General features: G+C 41.3%; 1 protein-coding gene across 12 annotated transcripts in view; it reads left to right on the forward strand.

Moving 5' to 3' along the window:
• Nucleotides 1–25867, forward strand: part of DMD (dystrophin) — a 2113538-nt gene that overhangs the window by 1425461 nt on the left and 662210 nt on the right. For all 12 annotated transcript variants that reach the window (XM_081792827.1, XM_081792829.1, XM_081792824.1 and 9 more), the window contains 2 exons: nt 3386–3487; nt 13768–13876. In XM_081792827.1, coding sequence (XP_081648953.1) covers nt 3386–3487; nt 13768–13876 — 211 coding nt within the window. The remainder of the gene's footprint in view (nt 1–3385; nt 3488–13767; nt 13877–25867) is intronic.

Here is a 25867-nt window from a genome sequence, read left to right on the forward strand (position 1 = left end):
CAACCCTCAGTTTCTTCTCAGTTTTTAAGAGTCTCTTATGGTTTGCCTCCCTCCCTCTCTAACTTTTTTTTTCTTCCCCTCCCCCTTGGTCTTCTGTTAAGTTTCTCAGGGTCCACATAGGTGTGAAAACATATGGCACTTACAACAATAGCCAAATTAGGGAAACAGTCTAAATGTCCATCAACTGATGGATGGGTAAAGAAATTGTGATTTATATACACAATGGAATACTACGTGGCAATGAGAAAGAATGAAATCTGGCCTTTCGTAGCAACGTGGATGGAACTAGAGAGTGTTATGCTAAGTGAAATAAGTTGTACAGAGAAAGACAGATACTTATAAACAGTTTTAAAGGAAGAAATGCCCAATTCTCACAAAGTATGCTCTGAATTTGGACTTGTTACAAGTTTGCAAGATTGTTTTAACGTTTTTTTATCGTAAGAAAGTTTTTTTCTTCTTGAGACTTAAGTTTCTTTTTTTTAATATGAAATTTATTGTCAAATTGGTTTCCATACAACACCCGGTGCTCATCCCTCAATACCCATCACCCCCCCACCCATCCCTCCCACCCCCCCCATCAACCTTCAGTTTATTCTCAGTTTTTAAGAATCTACGGTTTGCCTCCTTCCCTCTCTAACTTTTTCCCCCTTCCCTTCCCCCATGGTCTTCTGTTAAGTTTGTCAGGATCCACATAGGAGTGAAAGCATATGGTATCTGACTTTCTCTGTATGACTTATTTCACTTAGCATAACACCCTCCAGTTCCATCCATGTTGCTACAAAGGGCCATATTTCATTCTTTCTCATTGCCACGTAGTACTCCATTGTGTATATAAACCACAATTTCTTTACCCATTCATCACTTGATGGACATTTAGGCTCTTTCCATAGTTTGGCTATTGTTGAAAGTCTGCTTTAAACATTGGGGTACACGTGCCCCTATGCATGAGCACTCCTGTATCCCCTGGGTAAATTCCTAGCAGTGCTATTGCTGGGTCATAGGGTAGATCTGTTTTTAACTTTCTGAGGAACCTCCACACTGTTTTCCAGAGAGGCTGTACCAGTTTGCATTCCCACCAACAGTGCAAGAGGGTTCCCATTTCTCCACATCCTCGCCAGCATCTATAGTCTTTTGATTTGTTCATTTTAGCCACTCTGACCGGCGTGAGGTGATATCTCAGTGTGGTTTTGATTTGTATTTCCCTGATGAGGAGTGACCTTGAGCATCTTTTCATGTGCCTGTTGGCCGTCCGGATGTCTGCTTTAGAAAAGTGTCTATTCATGTCTTCTGCCCATTTCTTCACTGGATTATTTGTTTTTCGGGTGTGGAGTTTGGTGAGTTCTTTATAGAATTTGGATACTAGCCCTTCGTCTGATATGTCATTTCCAAATATCTTTTCCCATTCCGTTGGTTGCCTTTTAGTTTTGTTGATTGTTTCCTTTGCAGTGCAGAAGCTTTTTATCTTCATGAGGTCCCAATAGTTCATTTTTGCTTTGAATTCCCTTACCTTTGGAGATGTGTCAAGTAAGAAATTGGTGTGGCTGAGGTCAGAGAGGTTTTTTTCCTGCTTCTTCCTCTTTGGTTTTGATGGTTTCCTGTTTCACATTCAGGTCCTTCATCCATTTTGAGTTTATTTTTGTGTATGGTGTAAGAAAGTGGTCTAGTTTCATTCTTCTCTAAGTTGCTGTCCAGTTCTCCCAGCACCATTTGTTAAAGAGACTGTCTTTTTTCCATTGGATACTCTTTTCTGCTTTGTCAAAGATTAGTTGGCCATACATTTCTGGGTCCAATTCTGGAGTCTCTATTCTATTCCACTGGTCTATGTGTCTGTTTTTGTGCCAATACCATGCTGTCTTGATGATTACAGCTTTGTAGTAGAGGTTGAAGTCTGGGATTGTGATGCCTCCCGCTATGGTCTTCTTCAATATTACTTTGGCTATTCAGGGTCTTTTGTGGTTCCATTCAAATTTTAGGATTGCTTGTTCTAGCTTTGAGAAGAATGCTGGTGCAATTTTGATTGGGATTACATTGAATGTGTAGATTGCTTTGGGTAGTATTGACATTTTACCAGTATTTATTCTTCTAATCCATGAGCATGGAATGTTGTTCCATTTTTGTCATAAGAAAGTTCTTGTAAGGTTTGATTTCTTCTATAATTATTGTTCCTGAAGGTGGTGTGCATGTGTGTGTGCGTGTGTGTAAGTATGTGTGTTGCACACATACCCATTAATGCATGGGGTTAGTCTTAATGTCCAGCTTCCACTGGTATTTATTATAATAAGAACCAAAGAAATAATCCTTTTCAAGAGGGTGTACTAAACACCCATACATGGCAAGACACCATACTGTGCCATATAAGTTACAGTAATTTGGATTCAGAGGACTCCCTGTTCTGATGGGCTGAGAGAGAAAGATACAAACAGAGTATATAAAGGAAGCAATGACATGAAGACACGTACACACAGCAGTGCTGGGAGGCGACAGGGTAGGAGAGGGAGGAAGGGAGATATGGGTTAATCAGGAGTTGCTATCTGGGGAAGATTGCCCAGGCCCTGACTGACGCCTGACATTGATTAATCGATATTCCATCCTGGTGTTTAACAAGTGTTCCATCCAAAAAGTCTTCTGTAATATTTAACTTCACTTCCTTCAGCTTCAATTTATGCACATTTCTTTTGTTCTCTCTTCAAGTGAGCTAGACAGCGGCCAATAACAAAACACTTTATATTCATATCTAAAGAGGTTTTTGTTTGTTTGGTCCTTCTTCAGTCTTCTCTAGATTAAGGGAAACAAACAAGTTTTTTTTTTTTTTTAATAATTAAATCATTCCTCAAAAGGCCTTTTTAATTTGACTGCTTAATAATTAATAAGCCTTGACATTGAGCTTTAAGTGTTTACTCTTTGGAAAGAAACTTAATCTTGACAGTGATGTGGGAAGAATTATTTGGTTTTATTTTGAAACGAAATTTTGGATCCAAAGCCCAAGAGAATCCTGTTAAAATAAGGAGTCTGCAAAGTAAAATGAACATTAGGATTACGGAGGTTACTGAAGTTAACAATAGCACTTATCCATGTTAATCGTATTCATAAATCATATTTCTCATTGCATTCGAGTGATTTTGAAAACCAAAGCTACTGTCTGTGTCTCTATTGAATAGTATTAGGATATGATTCGAGAAGATTTCAGATAAATATTTTCAATGTTAGTACATTTCCCAAAGGCCTCTGTTTCTTTCCTCGGCGCTAAAGCTACCTTTGTGTGCCCCCATGTACCATGCAGAAATTGGTCTGCAATACATGTGGAGTCTCCAAGGGTATATTTAAATTTAGTAATTTTATTGCTAACTGTGAAGTTCATCTGCACTGTATGTGTTCTTTTCCCCAGGAAATTGAAGTAGCAGTTCAAGCTAAACAGCCGGATGTGGAAGGGATTTTGTCTAAAGGGCAGCATTTGTACAAGGAAAAACCAGCCGCTCAGCCAGTGAAGGTAATGAAGCGATATCCATTACCTCATAATGGGTTATGCTTCCCCTGTTGTACATTTGCCACTGACGTGGTCTATTTATAATCAATGAAATAACTTGTAAAGAAATATCGCCCATGCCGCAACTGCAGAGGCTGAGCTGTCTTTTTGATCAACATATCCTATTTATATATTGTGATCTTAAGGCTATTAACGAGTCATTGCATTAAAGGACTCATTTCTGTCCCGGTGTGCTGCCATCCATACAGAAAGTAGTCCCACCTTCAAGGTAGATTAAATTCTTTAGGCTTTATTGCTTTGCTTGCCAGCCTTGATGCTTTTCATATTGTTTGGCTTAATTCAAATCAAGCTACTGCATCGTACTGTCTGTCTCCACCAGCTGTAAAGAATCACAATATGGTCCATGACCTTTCTTTTCTCTGTTACACTCTTTTCGTATGAAAGAGGAAAATTGGCATTTGGGCTTTAGTACTTTATTGGGTCAAGAATCTTTAGTGAAATGTCATGTAATTGCTTCTCTCTTTGGTAAAAAAACAGGCCTGGGAGAAAGCTTTCTACTTCTTTCCTTTCCTCACATACGTTTCGAAGTCTAGGACGCATTTATTCGCAGGCTATTACGTGAGGAGAGAAATGGAAAGCCAAAAACAATGGCTAATCAATGGCTTCCATTTGCAAATGAGAGTCCAGTGATAAATAGACGGTTGGTATAGGTTACCTTATTTTCTCTACCTGACCAAAATTACAATGGCTCCCATTATGATGAAGGTTCCTGAGAGCCTGTAATGGTGGCTGTTTATTGATCAGTCCTGGTTTCTCTAGCTAACATTGCAGGCTGTGATTCAGTGAGCCTCACCCTCATGTTTAAAACTGCTCTAAAGCAGTGCAGGTCAATAACCTCATTATACAGAACTAGTTTGTCCTTGCAAACAACATTACCATGACTTAGACTCTGTCTCTAAGGTCACCGCTTCTGTGTGGCCCAAGCTTCATTTCTAAAAATTGTTTGTTTTCCTTGCAGTTTACAGGGGCCTTTCCCTTAGGTAAATGTAAAGTTTTAGCTGAAACATAATGTCCAATCACCAGATACTAAAAGGCACAGATTTGTGTGTAATTACTGATAGACATTATTCAGGAATACATTGTCACCATTCCTTCCATCCAAAACAATAATAATAATTTGCATCCAATTCCAAGCCTAGTATGACAATATTCACGAGGTAACACTGTGTCCAGTATTTAGAATGGAGAGCTGGCGAAGGCCCCGAAAGCAGCAAATTTCCAGTGTTTCTGCTGGAAATGTACACTCTCCAGAAAGCCACTCCCTAAGCAGACCCTTTCCTTCGTTATCAGAGGGACTCTGGTAGCAAGCAGTGAAACAAATGAACGGACCATTCCATAGGTCTACTCTGTCTACGCCTGTTTGATCGTCAAAGACTCCGTGCCGGGTTTGGCACAATTTTCTTTTATTTTTGTGCCTTTGTAAAAAACAAAACAAAACAAAACAAAAACAGAGGGAAAATTCTTAATTGAAAGCCGATGAGAATTTTTTTTTTTTTCATCATATGTAAACAATCCAAGCTGTTGATGCTAACTTATCACACCTCCCACTCAAGCCTTCAACTCCTGGGCCACTTGGAGACCAGAACTGTCTGAATGAGCATTACCTGCTTTCTGCCTTCGCATTAGTGATATAAAAGGGGAATTACCTTTCCGAAATGAAAGAAAGAACAGGAAGATGCTAACTTTCCTTCTCATCTGCATTCCTTAAAACCACTTTATAGAGTCAGCCCTCTCTTTCCTTCTTTTCTCTCCTTTCCCATTTCCTTTTAAGTCAGCTTATTTGGGAGAAGCAGAACGAAAACTCATCCCTGTTCTACCATTTGTCCCTTGGGTTTGGAGAAGAATCAGTACATCAAGCTGATAATCAAGAGTCAAAAGGGAAAGATTGATTTGGGAGAGTGGGGCGTCGAGAAATAGTTGATTCACATGCAACTTTTGATATGGACCATGACCTTGGAAACACCTGGAGATGAGCCGGGGGTTGTAGTAGCCAGAAATGTTGGAGGCCCAAAAACCCCTTCATAGTTCGGAATACAGAACCCAGCAGTACAAGGCAACAAACTGGAGGGACTATTTACATCTCTGCATGGATGAAAAACTGCTTTATAAAGGTTACGAGATGATTTTTCTGAAGGGTGGTCCATTGCTCTGACTCCATAAACAAAGCCTCTTTCAATTTTCATTGTATATATACAAATTTTAACAATCGTGCTACTCCTTAATGCTTTTTTCTCCTTAACTTTTGGGTTTCGCACTCCTTAATGGAAGAGAAAGGAGTCTGAGTAGCCTGCAGCACATTTTCAGGAAAAAAGTTTGGTTTTACATTTGGGGGAAATTTCTTTTGGAAATAGTAACAGTTAAGAAGAAAGTGACATTCTTAAAAAAGAAAATGAAACTTCTTCATGGTATACATATAAGCTCTAATACTTAAATGCACAATCAGTATGTCCTCTGGTTGCAGACCTTCTAATTGAGGACACAGCAAAGAATGATTCTGTTCAGCTCCTAAGCTCACCTTCCAAATTTCTCTTTGGGACCTGGGCTCATCGCTGTTCACTACCCCCCACCCTTTCCTTCACTTCATCAACCTCACTAGGATTTCTTTAATTTTCAAAGATAGTAAATTTTGAGTTTTTCTTTTTCTCATCCCTGACTAACCCACTTCTTCCTTATTTTCTTTGAGAATTTCCTGTTAAAGATAGAACATATATTACATGACACTTCTACTAAGGACATAAACATAGCACGGATCTCTGAGGCGACAATGCTGAAAATTTTTAGAAGAATATGATTGAAGAAATAAGCATCATGGTTTTGCTTTCCGTCTCTTCTTTCTCTCCCCCCCCCCCCACACACACACGCATCCATGCACACCCATGCACACACACACACACGCACAGTTTTATTTCATTTGATTTGCATCTGGTTCCTCCATCTTCAGAAATTATTGAAAATTGGTCAGATAAATTAGACAAATTGTTAAACATTTTACTTAAGTTATCCCTTTGCTAATAATATTTTATGATAATGCTGTTGATAGGATCTTTTTTTAATATGTTCCACTTTCCGCAGAATAATTTTGCACTTTAAAAGCAGCAATAACAGCTGCCATCAGTAACAACAATATTGACAACTACCAAAAAAAAAAACAACTCTATTTTTTGTTTGTTTGTTTTTAATTTTTTTTTTTTTTTTTTTTTTTTTTGGTTTTTAAAGTGTTCATAACTCTCTTTTGAACTAAAGCGGTTGGAAGACATCTTCTTTAATGGGTTCTCATTCTTGAACTCCACGTGGAGCACTACACTTTCTGTTAAAACTTTTAAAATGTGGGGGCGCCTGGGTGGCTCAGTCGGTTAGGCGACCGACTTCGGCTCAGGTCACGATCTCGCGGTCCGTGAGTTCGAGCCCCGCGTCGGGCTCTGTGCTGACAGCTCAGAGCCTGGAGCCTGTTTCAGATTCTGTGTCTCCCTCTCTCTCTGCCCCTCCCCTGTTCATGCTCTGTCTCTGTCTCAAAAATAAATAAACGTTAAAAAAAAACTGTTTAAAATGTGTATATTCTGAAATCCTTATATCACCTTCCATATATTAGAACTGAGAGCATTAATGGAATTTTAAATGTCTTGGTTCCTTGCTGAGGTGATGAGATGAAACTAGCTGGTTTGCTTGGCTACCTAGATTATTCAAAAAATCTGGTTAACATGAATCTAATAATATATTTTGTTAATATTCTTGAATTCTTTTTTACCGTAACAGAAAAAGTAAAGCATTAGGGGTCTTCTGTATTTGGTCAAAGTACTCCACCCCAACCTTTAACACAAAATAGTTGCTGTAGACAAATGGTCAAGAGGGCAATTAGAATCTTCCAAGCATCATTTCCTCAAATATCTGCTGCAAAATGACAGCATCATTAGTCATTTGCGATTAAAGTCAATCACAACCAGGGATGTTTCATTCTCCCAGCTGTTTTGTTTTTAATTAACTAGATTAAGCTTGTTTTTCTTCCCCAACAAGTTTGTTCTATCGCTAAAATCAATATCTTAACATTTCCAAGAACTTCCTTAGGGTTTATTTTTTTGGCTGGATAATGTTTAATATATTACTTACAACAGATGTGTGTCTGAAGATTTTTATTTGGTATAGCATGTTGAGTGGTGCCTTGTTGGTCAAAATGTTGCCTAATTAAATATTACACTTATAACAACATCTGGCTTTTATGAATCCTTCGTCAGACATATGATCTCATTTACCTGGTGCAATTTTTTATAACATCAGGAATCAAAAGAGACATAAGAATCATAATTCTGCCTCCCCTCCCCCCAAATGAATAGGCCCGTTTTGACTCACTCATTTAGTGAGCACAATTTCCATGTCAGTACTAATAGAAAAAGCTGGGGAAAGAATTACTGAGAGATTTTTAAATTTATTAATAGAAGGATAGGAGAATTTAATTTTTTTAAACATAAGTTAGGTTTACACCCAAGGAAAAGTTTTAGGCTGTGAGAAGTTGAATAAATGCTAATTACATATGCTTGGAAATAAGGAGAGCCCCACTTTCCCATTTGGAAAATAAAATCTATAATGGATTTTGAGCAACTTATAAACATTTAAGAATGTGGATGAGATTGCAAATGTCTAATTATATTTCATTTCTTAATTGAGCAGTACTTCCATATTTTAAATCTCATTTTATAAAATAACACACTTTTTAGAAGTGCTGTTTGTCATATTTATATTTTATGAAACAAGTGCATTCACACCATTCATATGCATGTTCCAGAATTCTAGAGCTCACCATCTTCCTTGTAAGGTATGTGCGCTTTCTGAATTCCTGTATGATGCTATTACAGCTCTCTGCCCAAAGACTGCTAGGAACATACCTATAATCAAAATGTTCGGATTTTTAGCTTACTGCAGCAAGGAAGAGATCGCCCCAGGGAGACAGTGGGGCATCTCAGTAAAAGAGGGTTAGAGAGAGCTGCTTACAGGATTTGGCTGGCGAGATGATTCTAAAGAGGAATTAGGGAATTGGAAGCCATTTGGATTAGATGCTGTCAACAGAGTTAATGTGATGACTGTGTATCTTTAATAATTTTCATCTAGAAGGTGAGGTGATTGAAGTAGGGCAGAGCTGTCCCTGTTGAAGAAGTAACAGTGCTTTTTATTAGTCCTTCTCGTGGTGGCAGAGTGGCCTCATCTCTGTATTGTTCAAACATGGCGCTGGCATGGCGTCGTGTCTAATTTGTTTTCTGTGACTGCTCTTCATGTTCAGTTGGGGTCATCACGCCTAGCCAGCTGCCAACTACCAGAAGGGCCATTTTTTAATTCCTCAATGTTATCGCTGGAAGCTTTATCCCCAAGCTCACTGCCCATTCACAAAATATTAGGAAAGAGAATCTTTTCATTTTTCTTAGATACGTATTATCGATCACCTCATCAGAGTCACTTATTCGTTTGCTTTTCTAAACTGTCTTTACAAGACTTGTTTACAATGGCCTTCACCACTGGTAAGTGTGAGGGTATACCCTAGGAATAATTGATCATGGTTTACCAACCTTCACCTTTTAAAAATTATCATTAACCAATTCTGTCAGATGGCTTCTATAAGCATCCCAGATTCCCATCTCTTGAGGTTCCTGCCGGCCACTATGCAAGGTTTTTTTGTTGTTGTTGTTGTTCAGAATAAAACAAATGGGACAGAAAAGACATTCTAAAGGATTGAATTGGAGTCAACACTTTTCTGAGGAAGTATTTGGAGGGAAAGTCTCAATTTAGTCTTGCTTAGTAGCTGATGCTGGAACTGGGCAAGCATTGAGAGATTTGAATTTCACCCCTGACCCTCAACTGTACTAACTACATTTGTAAAGAGAGACAAAGAGACATAGATGTTTCAATTACAACATTCACATGCATGTCTGTGTATATAGAGCCATGGGTGGATTCATTTATTTATGTAGCAGATATTAATCTCCTGCCAACTACTGACAGAGGAGAAAGATATAAGATTTTTAAACTTTGAAAATCCCAAACTCACATAGAGTTTAAAACTATATTCTGGTTTAAAATAAAAAAGGAAAACTGTATTCATAAATCATGTTTTCTTGTAATTAATTTCTCCTCTTCATAAAGAATAAATTTCACATTGATACAATTGTCTTAACATTAATGACTATTTCCAAGCAACTTATATACAACGGAAAGCAATGCTCAGCTGCAAAAGCCCCCTCTGATGGAACTCAGTTTACCATTTTTAAAAGATGCTCTCAAAGTTTCTCCCTTTGGGTAAAATATGAATCTGCTGCAGTTGTGGGGAAAGCCTGAGATCTGCAATTTACCTAGCATCTTCAAAATGTTTAAATTCTGGAAATCTAATCACGAACAGGACTTGAGGGGCACCTGGGTGGCTCATTCGGTTAAGCATCCGGCTCTTGACTTCGTCTCAAGTCATGATCTCACTCTTCGTGAGTTCGAGCCCCACATGGGGCTCCGGGCTAACCACACAGAGCCTGGTTGGGATTCTGTCTCTGCCCTTCCCCTGCTTGAGTGGGCACATTCTCTCTCTCTCTCTCTCTCTCTCTCTCTCTCTCTCTCTCTCTCTCAAAATAAATAAGTAAACTTAAAAAAAAAAAAAGAACAGGACTCAATAGCTATAACTCCACTGATTTTATATTTAAAGATGTCAACATTTAGACATCTCTTTTATACCCTTAAATTTGGTTCACGATTACTAACAAGATGAGGAAATCGTTACCTTTTATATATGTCTCGAGTACTGCTTCAAGCATGTTACGTGGTAAAGACCACATTACTTGCTGCAGCCAAACATCTTTTGCTGCCTCAAAGAAGTTTACGTCCTCAGAGCAAAGATGAGAGGGTAGAAGACACGGGCACTTGCCAGAGTACCAAAAGGCAAAACCAAACCAACCAAGCAACCAAAACTGCCATCATATATAAATAACCAAATTCAACTCTGAAGTCCGGGAGATAGTTGAAGAAGTTGTGAGAGTGTTTCCGTGACCAGCGGAATCAAAATCTCTAGCCGTCTTATGTGATATTATTTGCTAGTCGTTATGAAAGTTTGGGGAATATACAATTCTGAGCTTACTGCGTTTCCGACAGTATGCACTATCCCCAGATGTTTGTGGTACATTGGGGCTGCTGCTTAATTTTTTTTTTTTTAATTTCTGCATTTGAAATTATAGTACCATTTTACCCATCTGGGAATAACAGTGGCCAAGATAACGTTCGAATAAATGAATGGACTGTGCAGAATGTATGTATTAATGAAAGGGAACTGAATATATATACATGTTATTTTTAGGATAACCAAAATCTAGTCCTTTAAGCATTGAAATATTTTTATTTTAATATTTTAATGAAAATTTTTATTGACCATCTTTTGCTTTGCCTCATTAATAACTAGCCAACAATTTTATAGCATTTTGCAGTTCACAGAGTTCTTTTCTCCTAAAATATCTCATTTAGTTTCTCCAACAAAGCTATGAGTTAGGTGGTAGTGTTATATCCACGTTTCAAGGACGATAAATCTGAGTGACCTATCTGATTTGCCAAGGATCACATAAGCTGTAGTCATGAGTTAAGACTGAAACCCAGGACTTCTGATTCTAAAACACAATGGAACTTAAAACTTTTCTTTATTTTCAGGGGCATCATTGTAAGTATCAGTTACTGTTCCGTTTCGTTATACGCTGATGCGCATGGGCTATGAAGTGGAACACAGATCACTGTTCATTCAGTTAGGAGCCAGATCAAGTCGTTAATTTGCTTTTAGAAGCCAGGTTGTCGGATAAAAGATCTTATCTTTAAATATCAGAAGCCAACTGAAGGCAGTGAGGTGCTTATACTGTGAGAAGAGAGTGGCGCCTAAGGCGACGGTGGCAATAGAAAACCCCCATCTCTCCTTGGCCCCTCTGCAACCATAGGCTTATTGAGTGAAAGAGGGGGCAGATCCCAGCAGTATTTCAATCAGTCTGTAATCTCTCCCTCTCTTTATCTCAGCACATATAGGTGACTTTCTGTAAGTTAAATGGTGTATGATGAGACTTCGCCATATGTTGCCCTGTTATCCCTGCCATAAATGACCAAGGCCATACATTTTCTTTTTTTTAAATATTTTTTTTTCTTTTTCAACGTTTTTTTTTTTTTTTTTTGGGGGGGGGGGGACAGAGAGAGACAGAGCATGAACGGGGGAGGGGCAGAGAGAGAGGGAGACACAGAATCGGAAACAGGCTCCAGGCTCCGAGCCGTCAGCCCAGAGCCTGACGCGGGGCTCGAACTCACAGACCGCGAGATCGTGACCTGGCTGAAGTCGGACGCTTAACCGACTGCGCCACCCAGGCGCCCCATACATTTTCTAAATATCTGCCTTTATGTTTATTATCTCCTCCCTATTATTTATTGCTGCTTTTTGTTATCGACGTGGTTTTTCTTAATATTCTGTCCTTGTGAAGTCACTGCAACTTTGCAGGGGAATCAGGAGACCACATATGTTTTAATTCATTAGCCTTTTATCATACTTAATTCTCAGCGTCTAGCTCTGAGGTCAGAATGGAAAAACATCTTCCACGCGTCTTGACTTTCGGTGGTAGTTTCCTCACTGATCGGAGGCGTGATTTGTTTGCTTTTGGATTCAAGGCTTGTATTTTAATAAATAAAGAGTTACATTCACTGATGAGATAGCGAATGTTTAACAACATGAACTGTGGACTCAAAACAAAACAAAACAAAACTGAAAGCCCTGATTTGCTCTCAGGTCGGGTAAAATAGACATGAAGAACCATCAGAGCATAGATGATATGCATTAGGAAGTGATGAATGTTTAGTCTTTGTTTTAGTATTTATTCCCTTGGCAGATTTTCTCAAATGGGATTTCTTAAGAGAATTAAGTCGCATAGACAATGAGTTAAGGGCCTGTTTTTGTATTTCTTTCAAGGATGGTGCTTATCTATCTAGTCCATTGTAGATGCTTAGATAACTCGTTAGGTAGAATGATCACCCTAGGCTTTGGTTTCAGACAATCAGCATCAGCATCGATTAGAACACTCTTAGAAAGGCAGATTCTCGGGTCCCACCCAAGATCTGCAGAGTCTAGAACTCTGGAGCTGGGACCCAGCTACCTTGGGGCCACAAAGCCTCCAGGGGACTCTGATGCTCTCACAGCAGTAGACAGGGTAGAGAAGCCTCACCCGTCTTGTAAAAGCCTCAGCCCAGAACCAACACGTGTGCCTTCTGTTCGCATTTTGAGGGCAGTAAATAACCATATGGCCGACCACCGGTGTACTGGAGCCAGCCTGCATCCGCTCATGAGGGACTATTGTCAAATTTTCCAGCATTTCGTGAGCCCCTTGGCATCTTGGTAACTTGGAATTGGCTAGTATAGGGCCGTTTACACCACTGAAATTGGTAAACACAAAGATTAGGATTGTTTTCTCCAGAGAGCCGGTTGTGTAACGTTTACCAGCACACTACTGGCCACGTACAGGCTCGGTGACTCACGTACAGGCTCGGTGACTCCACTGCGAGCTCTGGAGCTGAAATGACACTTCAAAATTGTCCTGCTTTGAGAAAAATTGGCTGGCCCTTTATACCATCCCCTTGATCAGTCCTTGAATGAGGGCTGCCCTGAGAAGGGCATGCTCTTGCACAAGGCGGCTCTCTGCAACCGCGACAGTCCCTGAAGGACCACTGACACCTTTTCCACCATTTGGGACAAGTGCCCTTCCTTGAAGTGAACTCTGAGTGTCATATCCCCAAGTGTACCACACCGTCTCCCTTCAAGAGGCTCTAATAGAATGTATCTGGGGTGAACCCGAACATCATGATATCTTTTAATATATGCTGGTTAATTCTCCTATGTAGACGCACCAGATACTGTTTGAGAGGGTCAAGACGGTTGCTGAGACGACAACGTGTTTTGTTTGTGTGTTCGTTTTCCTCCGATTAAGGTTTGCATTCTACTTCCTTTCAGTGAAATTGTGCCTGGAGCAAGAGCCTGGATGCAGCCAACGATCAATAAATATTTGTAAGGTGGTTGGCTAAAATAATTATAATACCTATGCAAGGAGTTCTCCCCAGAAAAATTAATTTAAAAGTAAAACACAATAGAAATACAATAATGAACCTGCGAAACGAATTAATAACGTCATGAATTAAGTAATCTTCAAGGTGTTAATCGAATAAATAACATGTGTGCTTTTCTATTACAGGGAAAGGTTGAAGATCTGAGCTCTGATTGGAAGGCAGTAACCCAGTTACTTCAAGAGCTCAAGGCAAAGCAGCCTGGCCCAGCTCCCAGACTGACCGCTGTTGGAGCCGGTAAGTGCGCTGAATCACATGCTCTTTGGCCATAGCGATTGGCTCAGAAGCACAACAGTGAGGTGCTCTCTGGATATAAGGAAAAAATTGCTGAAAAATTGTTGTATAAGGAAAAATTGTTATGAAAATAGGAATAAACCTTAGTGTTATTTACTATGCAAAATGCCTTAGAGCAGGTTCCTTGGGAACAGACTCTGATTCAGATGGCCCGATGACAACTATATACTGGGGCGTGTTCTCCAGGGATACACTGATGACAAAGAGAGGCAGTAGACCGCGAGCGAGGCTAATCATTTTACCACGACAGAGGCCTCAGCCACATCCACGGGAGCCTTAGAGCTGGGCTGGCCCCGCGGGCCATCCTGAATTGCAGGGAGAGGGGTGGCCTTTGTCTTCCCGAACCAGTCGGTCATTGTCCGGCTTTGGGCTGCCTAGTGGGGTGAAAGGGAGACCTTGAAGGAGTTTCTCTGGGGCCAAAAGCAATTCCTAGTAAGCAATACCATCAGCAACCGACACTCCAGGCAGCAGGGATGGACCCCCCGAGGGTCAACACACTTGACCCCAAAAAGGGGGGATCGGGGTGGAGTATACCTGAGTACAGGCTTAGACTGAATACATGAGGATTCTGTCGCCGTGAATCCTATGTCATTTAGACAGTTTTCTTCAAATATGCCGAGACAAATCGCTGAAACCGCAGGGAATCCTCCTAGCATCTCCCCCTGTCCCTTTTGACAGCAATTTTGTGAGCTCCTGCATGTGTGGTTCAAGAAGAAGAAAACTAGGGGCGCCTGGGTGGCTCAGTCGGTTAAGCGTCCGACTTTGGCTCAGGTCATGATCTCACGGTCTGTGAGTTTGAGCCCCACGTCGGGCTCTGTGCTGACAGCTCGGAGCCTGGAGCCCGCTTCCGATTCTGTGTCTCCCTCTCTCTCTGACCCTCCGCTGTTCGTGCTCTGTCTCTCTCTGTCTCAAAAATAAATAAACATTAAAAAAAATTTTTAAAAAAGAAGAAGAAAACTGGACCATGACTGCCACAAGCAGACTTGGGAAGGAACGTCTCTTCATTTAGCCATAGCTTTGACTTCTGTGTTGACTGAATATTTCCAGTTTATTTCACTTCTTATTCTTTCGTTAGTGTAAGGTATGCATCACGTCTCGTGGCACGTGTCAATGCTGGCTTTGCATCTCAGGGGAAGGGAGCCAGAAGATTTTGCTGTACCCGTTCTATAATTAGGCACAACTAAAAACATCTCGGGAGGGAGGAGTTCTTTGTTTTTTGCCTTGTCTATTTTTCACAGATCAAATGATCGAAGTATTGAAGCATGGTGACTGATTCTTCAAGTAAAGTTGATTTTTATTTTATGTCAAGTAGAAACACACCACACTGGAAATACCACCACCAGGGGTAGCACGATGATAATTCCATAGAAGACCTAAATAGCGTTTGGGTTAAAAGACGCCATAGAATCTGGGGACGGTGCGTCTCATGTGCCCCCTGGGGTTTCTTAGTAGTCATCAGAGTTACATTTAACGACACTAGAAACTTGAAAAAGAAGTGCAAGCATTCCTTTTTCTGTTTTGTTTTGTTTTGTTTTGTTTTGTTTTGTTTTGTTTGTCAATCTGGGACCCTAAAATTGCTGTATCAGGGTTTATATTCCAGTAATTATATCATGTTTATTTCTTTTTATGACCTATAGTTTTTGGTTCCCTCAGCACATATGCATAGTTTGTTCCTATATAATCATTTATTGGTAGCTGTTTTCTAACTTTCTCTGCTGTGTTCAGCCTCACTCTGGAACTCCATAAAAAGATTGGGTTCCAATGATTCGTTTATAAGTTTGTTGAACTCTGAACATAATTATGGGTTTATGCTCCTACTCGAGCCATGTTATACATGGTGGAAAGGTTCTAAAGCCAGGGCACAGAAATCTATTTAACCTATAAAGTACCTAAATGTAACAATAATGTTTTCAGTAGAAAATACATTCCAAATTCCAGTTTTGATTTCCAACAAGATATGTGATTTGTTCAGTTGATGAGTATTTATTGGGTAATTTTTTATGTATTGTGCATCATACTAGGTGCCGAGGATAATAAATCGACTAAGGTAGTCTCTCCATTCACGAAACTTACACTCTGGAAGAGAACGATCACGAGCTAATAAAGAAGAAAATAGATACCATCTCAATTCTGTCAGGTGTTCCAGAGTATAATCCACAGACTGATGTCAAATGGGCACTTGTTAGGAATGCAGAATCTCGGGCCCTGCCCCAGACCCGGTGAATCAGAATCTGCACTTTAATAGGATCCCCACGCGATTCAGTGTGTGCCCTGGAGGCGGAGAGCTATAGTCAAGGAGAACAAGAGAGAAGGGTAGGAGAGAAAGGGGGCAGGAATGAAGACATGATTGTCTGCAGTTTGGTCACGAAAGCTTTTCTACTAAGAACATTTGAGAACATCACAAGCTGACGGAAGTGAGGATGTGAGCCATGCCTGTATCTGGGGGAAACTTCTGGTAGGCGCAGAGAGAACAGCCAGAGCAAAGGCCTTGAACTGGAACGACGTGGAGGACTGTCAGAAAGACGGGTGATACCAGAACAGAGGGGGAACAGACATGAGGAAGAAGCAGTGGGAGACGGCGTCTTTCCCAACTCTAGCCCTACTTCCTTCTCCCCGCACGCGGAGTCCCACTCCACTACCCCACCCCTAGTCATGTTGGTGCCGGTAGGGAGAGTCTGGGAATGCCCTCAAGCCCCAAGCAACTGGTGAGAGCCGGTAGAGTTGGGGTCAGAGTTGGAGAAGAACTGAAGGAGAGAGGAATTTTCCCAAAAGCAGGGGCTGTTTTTCATCCCCTGTAGCCAACCGACACAGAGCTGGGCCTAAAGCAAAAGTGTTAAATGCACAAATGTTGAATGAAATGAACCAGTAGGGAGTTGGGTAGATCCAGAGCTGCTCTTCCTCAAAGAAAACGTTCTTCTTTCTTTAAATTGTTTTTTAACATTTATTCATTTTTGAGAGACAGAGAGAGACAGAGCATGAACGGGGAAGGGGCAGAGAGAGAGGGAGGCATAGAATCCGAAGCAGGCTCCAGGCTCTGAGCTGTCGGCACAGAGCCCGACGCGGGGCTCGAGCTCACGAACTGCGATCTCATGACCTGAGCCGGAGTCGGACGCTCAACCGACTGAGCCACCCAGGCGGCCCAGAAAACAGTTTTCTTTCTTTAATGTGGTGGTCTCAACATCAGAATTCAGAATTGTTTATATTCCTGACTTCCTGAAATATAATCTGGAGTAAATACAATATAAAAAAGGAAAATCTAATTTGTAATATGCTTCATATATATGGTTATTATCTCATGTACTGTGTTGTAGTACAATGTAATTCATCATAGTAAGTTTTTTCCATTGCACTCCTATTGTTGTGCTACTCGCCTTTACATATATGTCTTTATCCTCAAAATAATTGCAAAATACATGTATACACAATTTTTATAAGGTGAGTATCCCAAGGCTTAGAGAGGGAAAGAGCTAAATTAAGAGCACACAGCTGGGAAGAAACAGAGCCAGGATTCCAATCCAAGTATGTCAGGCTCCAAAGCCTGTGTTTTGTTTTGTTTTGGTTTTGTTTTTGTTTTTGTTTTTGTTTTTGTTTTTGTTCTTGTTTTGCTGTGCCTATGCTATCTCTCTGTCCAAGAAGCTAATGGAAATTCTAGATATGGAAGCTGCTCGCCAGTAGTTAATGTTACTTAACTCAATCCTGGATGTATGAGGAATAAAAGTGACGTAGGTTTCTGTGTTTTTTCTACTTAGGGAGTAGAAGAAATCACTTTATTCTATTTGAATTTCTTAGAACTATAGCACTCTGAACCTGGAATAATCTTTGAAAGTTTCATCTGGCTGAATATTTTTGATATGTGTGGAAACTGAGGCCCAAAGCGCTTTTTAAAAAATACTAAATGAACTCCCTCCTGGCTGCCTACTTAAATTATATAATATTATGAGGCGGTCCTGCCTGAGCTGTATAAATTGTTTCAGTTTACAGGATAAATAGGCATGCTGGAGAAAAACATTTTTTTGCAGACACTGTTGCTTAGATACCTGAGTGTATCAGTTACCTATCTCCACCTAAAAACACCACAAATGTAATGGCTTAAAACAAGAGGTATTCACTTGCTTCTGATTCTTTGGGTCAGCAGTTTGGGTCGTGATGAGCCAGATAGTCATTCCGAAGGTCTTGATAGGGGACCTTTCTGTGCATGCCCTTCTGTGGCATCTCATTAGGAGCTAGATGGTCTAAAATGGACTCACTCAAATATCTGATAGCTGGCTGTTGGCTAGAGAACCTCGGTTCTTCACAAGGCCTCTCCTCCTCCAGTAGGCTGGACTGGGCTTCATTATATGGCATTCTCAGGCCAGTGTTTCAAGAGGGTGAGAGTGGAAGCTACAAGATCTCTTGCTGCCTAGACTCTAGAATTCATACAACAGCACTTTTGCTCCCTTCTCTTGGCAGAGAAGGTGTAAGGCCAGCTCAGATTCTGCGGGTGGAGAGAGAGACCACCTCTTGAAACAAGAGCTATAATGTCATTGCAGAGGAGGGTGCATACAGGGATGGGAGACTTTATCATGGCCATCTTTTCACACAAACCACTACATTGGGGAAAGGGGGTGGGGAGCCGAGATAAAAATGTTGGTCCGTATCCAATGTCCTCTGCCATTGGTTCTCAAGTTTTACCTTCATTAAAATCACCCATTTCAGGGGCGCCTGGGTGGCTCAGTCAGTTAAGCATCCAACTTCAGCTCAGGTCATGACCTTGAGGTTTGTAAGTTCGACCCCTGCTCGGGACTCTGTGCTGACAGCTCAGAGCCTGGAGCCTGCTCTGGATCCTGTGTCTCCCTCTCTCGGCCCCTCCTCTGTGTTCGCTCTCTCTCTCTGTCTCTCTCTCAAAAATAAATAAACATTTAACAAAATCACCCATTTCACATTAAAGCACAGACTGTTAGGTTTCAACTCCAGCATTACTGAGTCAGTAGATCAGGGTTGAGGCCTGAGCATTTGCCTCTCTCCAAAGTCCCCAGGTGATGCTAATGCTACTGGTCCTGGGACTGCACTTTGAGAACTACTACCATAAGCCTGAGTGGTGACAAGAAGAAGTTCATCCGTCTTCCTCCACGCAACATGGAGTGGAATTTGAGTGCGATCCAGTGCTGTGGAGGCCAGAGGGAACTCCGTGATGTTTCAGCCCACCCCTTCTCAAGAGTTTCAGAGTTTCAAGAACTTTGTAGCTTAAACGTTCCAGAAGGTGGACAGCACACTAAGTCCTGGCAGTATTGGCCAAGCCTAGCAGCTTGGAGACCGTGGGGGAGAAGAGCCATGCTTATACAAAGCTCCCCTAGAGATTCTCAGAAACATGTAGGTAGACAGGACTTTGCATGGGACTGAAGGCCTGTGTGGCAGATGGAGGCAAAGAGCCAGCAAATCTGGTTGTAAATGTCAATGTGAATCCTTTCTTATCCACAAGCTGCTGGGTCTGGGAACATTTACATTCCAAAATACCCGATTTAGCATTTTTTTAAATAAATTGCATATAGAACATACTAATATGAAGACTCCAAATCAGGATATTGGAGTTCTTCAAACATCCCAGGGCAATAACTATGAAATGAATGACCATGGTATATAGAGCCACATAGAAGTGCCCATTAATAGAGGTTTCTAGTTGATTAAACACTGGTAAAACCATCCCTTCCTGTAATTAATTTTGGAGAGAGCAAGTCTCCAGTGTAATTGCGAAAGTGCTGCATTAGAGGTCAAGAAGCCTAAATTCTAATCTCAGTTGTGCTACCAACTTTTTGTAAAGAGCCGGACAGTAAATATTTTGAGTTTTGTGAGTCATGCAGTCAACTTTGTCACTGCATACTAAAAGCAGCAATGCCGTGGACAATGGTATGGCTGTGGTCCATTAACACTTTATTTACAGAAACCCCAAGGGGGCAGGTGGGTCAAATTTGGCCCTGAGTGCCCTGCTCATATCATCTCAGCACTAGTCCTTCCTATAAACCCCAAGGCTTCTGAATTCAAGTCCCTGTGATTCTGCCCAGGCACTCTTTTCTGCACAAGAAGCTCAGCCGCTTGTAGAGCAGGTTGGAAATGCTGGGGAGAGAACATCCCTGGAATGGCACTCGACCACTGGTGGACAGGAGGCGATGGATAAATATCTCCTCTTCACTTCCTGGGGAGGACGGCTCCAGAGCGTATTCCAAACCACAGGTCTCCAGTGGGTTGAGCCACAGTTGCCCACGGTGATAATCTGTTTATTAGCGTGACTTGTCTAGACTTTATTCCCATTGCTCTTCATTTCCTTACTCCTTCAGCACAGCTTTTTGAAACTACTTGTACTCAAACTCCTGTCTCAGGGTCTACTCCGAGGGAAATGAAAGGAATACAACAGGTCATAGAATTAGTGCCACTCTTAGATCTTTTGAATGAATTGTGTTGCGATTTCCATTTTGCAGATGAGAAAATCAAGGGTCAGAAAGATTAAATAGGGACACCTGGGTGGCTCAGTCGGTTAGGCGTCCAACTTTTGATCTCAGCTCAGGTCTTGATCTCGGGGTCATGAGTTCAAGCCTCGCGGTGGGCTGTGTGCTGGGCGTGAAGCCTACTTAATAATAAAAAGATTAAATAATTTTTCCAAAGCTATAAAGCTAGTACGTGTCAGAGTGGGTATTCAAAGTTAGGTCTCTCTGATTCCAAAGCTTATGCTATTAATCAGACTCAAGCAGTGATTCATTTATCTTCATTCAAATTTTTGAAGGCTATATTTAAATATCAAATACTCACCTAGAAGGTTATTTATACACTTATTATTTGAACTTCACTTGCCTCTCTACAGTTGGATTAAAGCATTCCAAAGCTATTTCAATAATACTTGACATACCTAGGCAGTTTGATAAAAGCATGGGGTTAATTGCAGCCTAAATCTAATCTTGGCATACCACTATTTATTTGTTTAATTTAAATTGTGATAAAATGATTAATTTGTTGTGAAAATGCCCTTTATCTGCATCGATCGTTGCTGAAGAAAGGAAGGAGGCTGTCACTTCTCACATTCTTACTCACCTTTTGGGCCCCCTTCATTGTCAGAAACACCAGGAGGGATGCCACCCATCTCCTTTCCTGGTTCCCCTGTTTCCCACTATTACCTCTGCTTTGCCTGTACCTTTAGGTGAAATCACATCAGCTCCAGTGGATCCAAGGCTTTCTCTGCCTCAGTAAAAGATGGTTACCCTACTGAAAACACTGAGACACGTGTATACCATCATCAGCTTTATAATGAAACCCTTTAAACCTTAAAAACGTTCTCCAAGTCTCATACGCTAGGAGTAAGATTTTGTACCAGACCTGTGAAGTCCCCTCGTCAAGTAGAGTAACGGTTATAAGAAAGGAATTATAGATTCTCCCCAAGATCGTTCGAATCTCTGAGACACTACAGAGACCCTCCAACTCTTGGCCACCGTGAATTAAATGATTAAATCATATCTGTAGGCATCAATGAGATGCAGGGCAGGTGAGGGTACTTGAAATGTATTGAGATGTGTCACATCATACAAGGGGAAGTGACGGCAGTAAGGCCCTAGTATTGGTCACATCGAGCAAAAGTACATCTTTCTAGTGCAGGCAGGTGGGAGTCCCTGGTCCCAGGATGGGTTCTTCAACAACGTTCCATAGTTACCAGGGTGGATGCAACAGTGGTGTCTTTGTTAATATGCAAGAGAATGAAAACTAGAGTATTTAGCTGTTCATTATCCACTTTGTAAAGATGAAGTTCCCTTCCTTCTCCCTCTCTTAACCTTTTGACAGTTTTATTGTTTGGTTACCATGTCTGGTTGGGGCTAAGCTTTGAGGTCTGAACTGGCAGAGGAAGAGAAGTTCTAATCCATCATTTCTAATGCTTGTTGGAAGCATTCCTGGAAGTTTCTGTGTGTGTGTGTGTGTGTGTGTGTGTGTGTGTGTGTGTGTGTTGGAGGAAGACGAGAATAACATCAATGGTTACATAAAGTATTCTGATCGTAAGAGATTTTTCATTTACTCATATATCCTGCATTTTAACAGAAATAAAGAGTTTATTTCAGTAAAATTACCTTAGCCTTCTTATTTAACTGCTTTCAAGAAAGGATCTTTGCTGGAAATCACTGCAGAATATATGGGATTTTTGAATTTTCCTCGAGCTATTAGCAAGTGGAAATTAAAATTATTTAAACATATTCATGAGAATAGCCCCCCCCCCAGCCCACAAAAGTAAGACTTCTGCCTGTATTCCAAATATTTTCCAAAAGTGTGCTGAATCATTTTGGAAGTGAATACAACTTTACCCTCAGAGAAAGAGGATTCCCAAAGGAAATTGTAGCAGGTTGCACTTAAATTGTGGATTCTAAGATTGTGATCTGAAAGGTCTTTGAGAGGTCATTCATTCTTCTCCACTACCTTCAGGAAAGGCTCTGTCTCCCAGAAGCAATCTTAAGGTTAACTGCCTACTCTCTTCTTAAAAAATCAAGAGTAGGTGGAGTCCCGTCACCGCTGTTACCCTCCACACGATCTTTCAACTGCTTATCCCAAGTTCCAGCTACCGTCTAAGTCATTTTTGAGTAGGAAAAGAACACTTCTGCTCACTTTATTAGACATTCTTAGAAGTCTGTTACTTAATCTCCCTTCAGACTTTGCTTTTTTAGCATAAATCAGATGAGGGCCCATGGGCCTGTCAACAAAGAAGCTGTTTCTCAAATGTTTAAACATCTCTGTGGGTCCCCCTCCTACCCCCCCCCCGAGTGTGTTTCCATATTGTTCTTCTGCTGTAGGCTTCAGAATTGGACCCTGTTCCGTAATGACTACTCTACTCTTGATTCAGTCAAATCGCAAAGCCTCCATACCCTTTTCCAACCTCCGTATGGTGATATCGTTCTTCCTGCTGTAATGTACCACTAGCTCATAATAAATTTGACCACTATTTGAGTACCTGGTATTTTTCTGCCATTTTACCTTAGCCAGTCATGTCATTCTAAATGTTTTTTTATTTTTTACATTAATTTATTTTTGAGACACAGAGTGAGACAGTGCACGAGTCGGGGAGGGGCAGAGAGAGAAAGAGACACAGAATCCGCAGCAGGCTCCAGGCTCCGAGCTGTCAGCACGGAGCCCGACGCGGGGCTCGGACTCACAAACTGTGAGATCGGGACCTGAGCCCAAGTCCGACGCTTAACCAACTGAGCCACCCGGGCACCCCCGTCACTCCTGTTTTGAAACATTTCCTCTATCCTTCCCTCTTACCTCCGCAGCTACTCTTTTTCCAATTCCTGGCTGGCTCAGCCTTCTGTATCTGGCTTTTAAATGTTTGAAGGAATGCAAGCTTGCTTCTGTTTATCCTTTAACCTCTTGGGTGATCTCATCCACTTGCATGGTTTCAGTTACCGACTCTACATTGAAGTTCCTCACATTCTTTCAATCTGCACCTCTCTTTTGAGTTCTGGGTTGGTACATTAATTCAGAAATATAGCGGTAGAAAAATAAACAAATATCTGTATCCTCGTGAAGCGGATATTTTGTGGGGATAGGCAGTAAAGAAAACCGGTACAACATGACTGCGTGTCATGAAGCGATAAGCACAATGGAAAATAAAGCAGGAAGGAGCGTAAGGAGTATGGGTATGGAGCACGAGGGTGGGCCCGATAGAGACGACTTCACTGGAAAGGCGAAATTGATATGAAAACGTGAATGTGGTCAAAATGTGGGCCCTGTGGGCTTCTGGGGGGAAGAACATTCTAGGTCAACATTCTGTGGTCAAACATTCTAGGCTGCAGTTGCTGGAACACAGGAAATGTGGAGGATAGCAGTTAGGAGATACAGTTAGATCAAGAGAGCCTGAAAGGCCATTGGGATGACTTTGACTTTGACTTTGTGTAAGATGAAGAGCCAATAGAAGCTTTTGAGCCCAGCAGTGAGAACATCTGGCATACGTTTCGGCAAGACATTTCTGGATGTGTCAAGAATCAACTGTAGGAGGGGCGCCCGGGTGGCTCGGTCAGTTAAGCAATCGGCTTCCGCTCACGTCATGATCTCGCGGTTCACGAGTTGGAGCCCCGCAGCGGGTTCTGCGCTGGTAGCTTGGAGTCCGCTTTGATCCTCTGTTCCCCTCTCTCTCTGCCCCTGCCCCTCTTGTACTCTCTCTCTCTCTCTCTCTCTCTTTCAAAAAATAAACATTTTTAAGAAGAACTTAAAAGAATGAACTGTAAGAGTAGGGGAGAAGCAAGAGAGGACCAGTGAGGAGACTAACAGAATAACTGAGGTGAGGAATTGTGACAGTTTTGTCCAAAATAGGGGCAGTGGAGGTGATGGGAGGTGGACAGGTTCTGGATGTGTCCAGGAGCTAGAGCCAGCAGGATCGGTTGACGGATTTGATAAGGGAAAACGAGAAAATGCCATGAGGTTTGTGGCATGAGAAAAATTGTAAGAATGGTGTTGTCATTTACTGAGTTAGGTGAGACGCTAGGAGGTACAGAGTGGTTGGAGACAATATAAAGTTATGTATGCCTACTAGTTATCCAAACGGAGATCTAGACTAGGTAGAGAGATATACGCCCTGGAGGTTACGAGGAAGATCCAGTCGAGAGATGTAAATATGCAACTCTTAGCATACAGCTGAGCCACAAGGTTGTGTTAGCAAAAGCCCAGGGGTGAATGCAGATAGGAAATATATGGAAAGACGGCCCTGGAGGACCCCAGTCATAAGAGGTAAGGGATACAGTAATGAGTAGTCATTGAAGTAAGAGGAAAACCAGGACAGATACCTAGAAGCCAAGTAAAGGAAGTAGATGAAAGAGAAGGAGTGATAAACCGTGTGACATGTTGCCTATATGTCTAAGTAAGATAATGCCTGAGAACCAACCTTGAACTTAGCAAACCTGGATGAAGTGATAGAGGGATGGGGTGCCGACTGGAGTGAATGCAAAAGAATCCGTATACCCAATAACTCACTATGCATCTGTACTTGGATATCTCTGAGTCTTCAAACCTCCCATATCCAGAATCAAACTAGTGAATTTACTCACCCATCTTCTTTTCTTGCGTCCCCCGTCTCAGGAAATTACCCCAACCATCCACTGAAGCCAGTACCAGTAAGTAATCATAAAGACATACCTCTTTCTCCTTTGGTTTTTCTTGTCCAATCGACCACCAAGTCCTACTGACATTACTTAACCATCTCCCAAACTATTTTAGCCATCTCTATCCCTTCTGCTACTGTCAGGTTTTTCCTGGGGACTGACCTTCTAACAGATCTCATTTACCTGTCTCTGATCCATTCCCTGTATAAACATGCTCCGCAGAGAATAATACTGCAAAATGTAAACCTCATTTTATTATAATCCTTGAAGGGGGTCCCACTGCTTTTAGAGTAAATCCCCGGATCATTTACATGTCCTACAAGGTCTTACGTGATGATTCCTCTGTTTACCCTTCTTGTCCCACTTGTCCCCCTTTTTCTTCAAAGCCTAGCCTCTCTGACTTTCTTAGTTCCTTTAGCATGTCTCCGTCTTCCTGACATATGGTCTGACGTATATTTGGGCTCAGGGTTTCCACCCCGACTGCTTTCTTACCCGGATGACCGCGCCCCTTGTTCATTCTTTAGATCTCACTTGCATCTTTCATGCTGCTGCAGTCTTTCTCGAGCTTCCTATTGTACAATCGAAGGGCATAATTTTTCTCTTTCATACCCTTCTCATTGTTTTGATTTCTAAATTACGTCTGTAATTATTTTTCTTTTCCTAATAGATTTTAAGTGCTGGGACGGTCTGTTTTATATCTCATTTATCAACATATGCCCTCTTGTGTATGCAACTTTTATTCTGTGACTAGCATGTAGTACCTGTTCAACTAATACATATTGACCAGATGAATAGTACATTTATTTTGGAGTTGTATCAAATAAGTCTACCTTCCATG

This window comes from Panthera onca, chromosome X, assembly GCF_046562875.1.
Source record: "Panthera onca isolate mPanOnc1 chromosome X, mPanOnc1 haplotype 2, whole genome shotgun sequence".
NCBI classification, from domain to species: Eukaryota; Metazoa; Chordata; class Mammalia; order Carnivora; family Felidae; genus Panthera; species Panthera onca.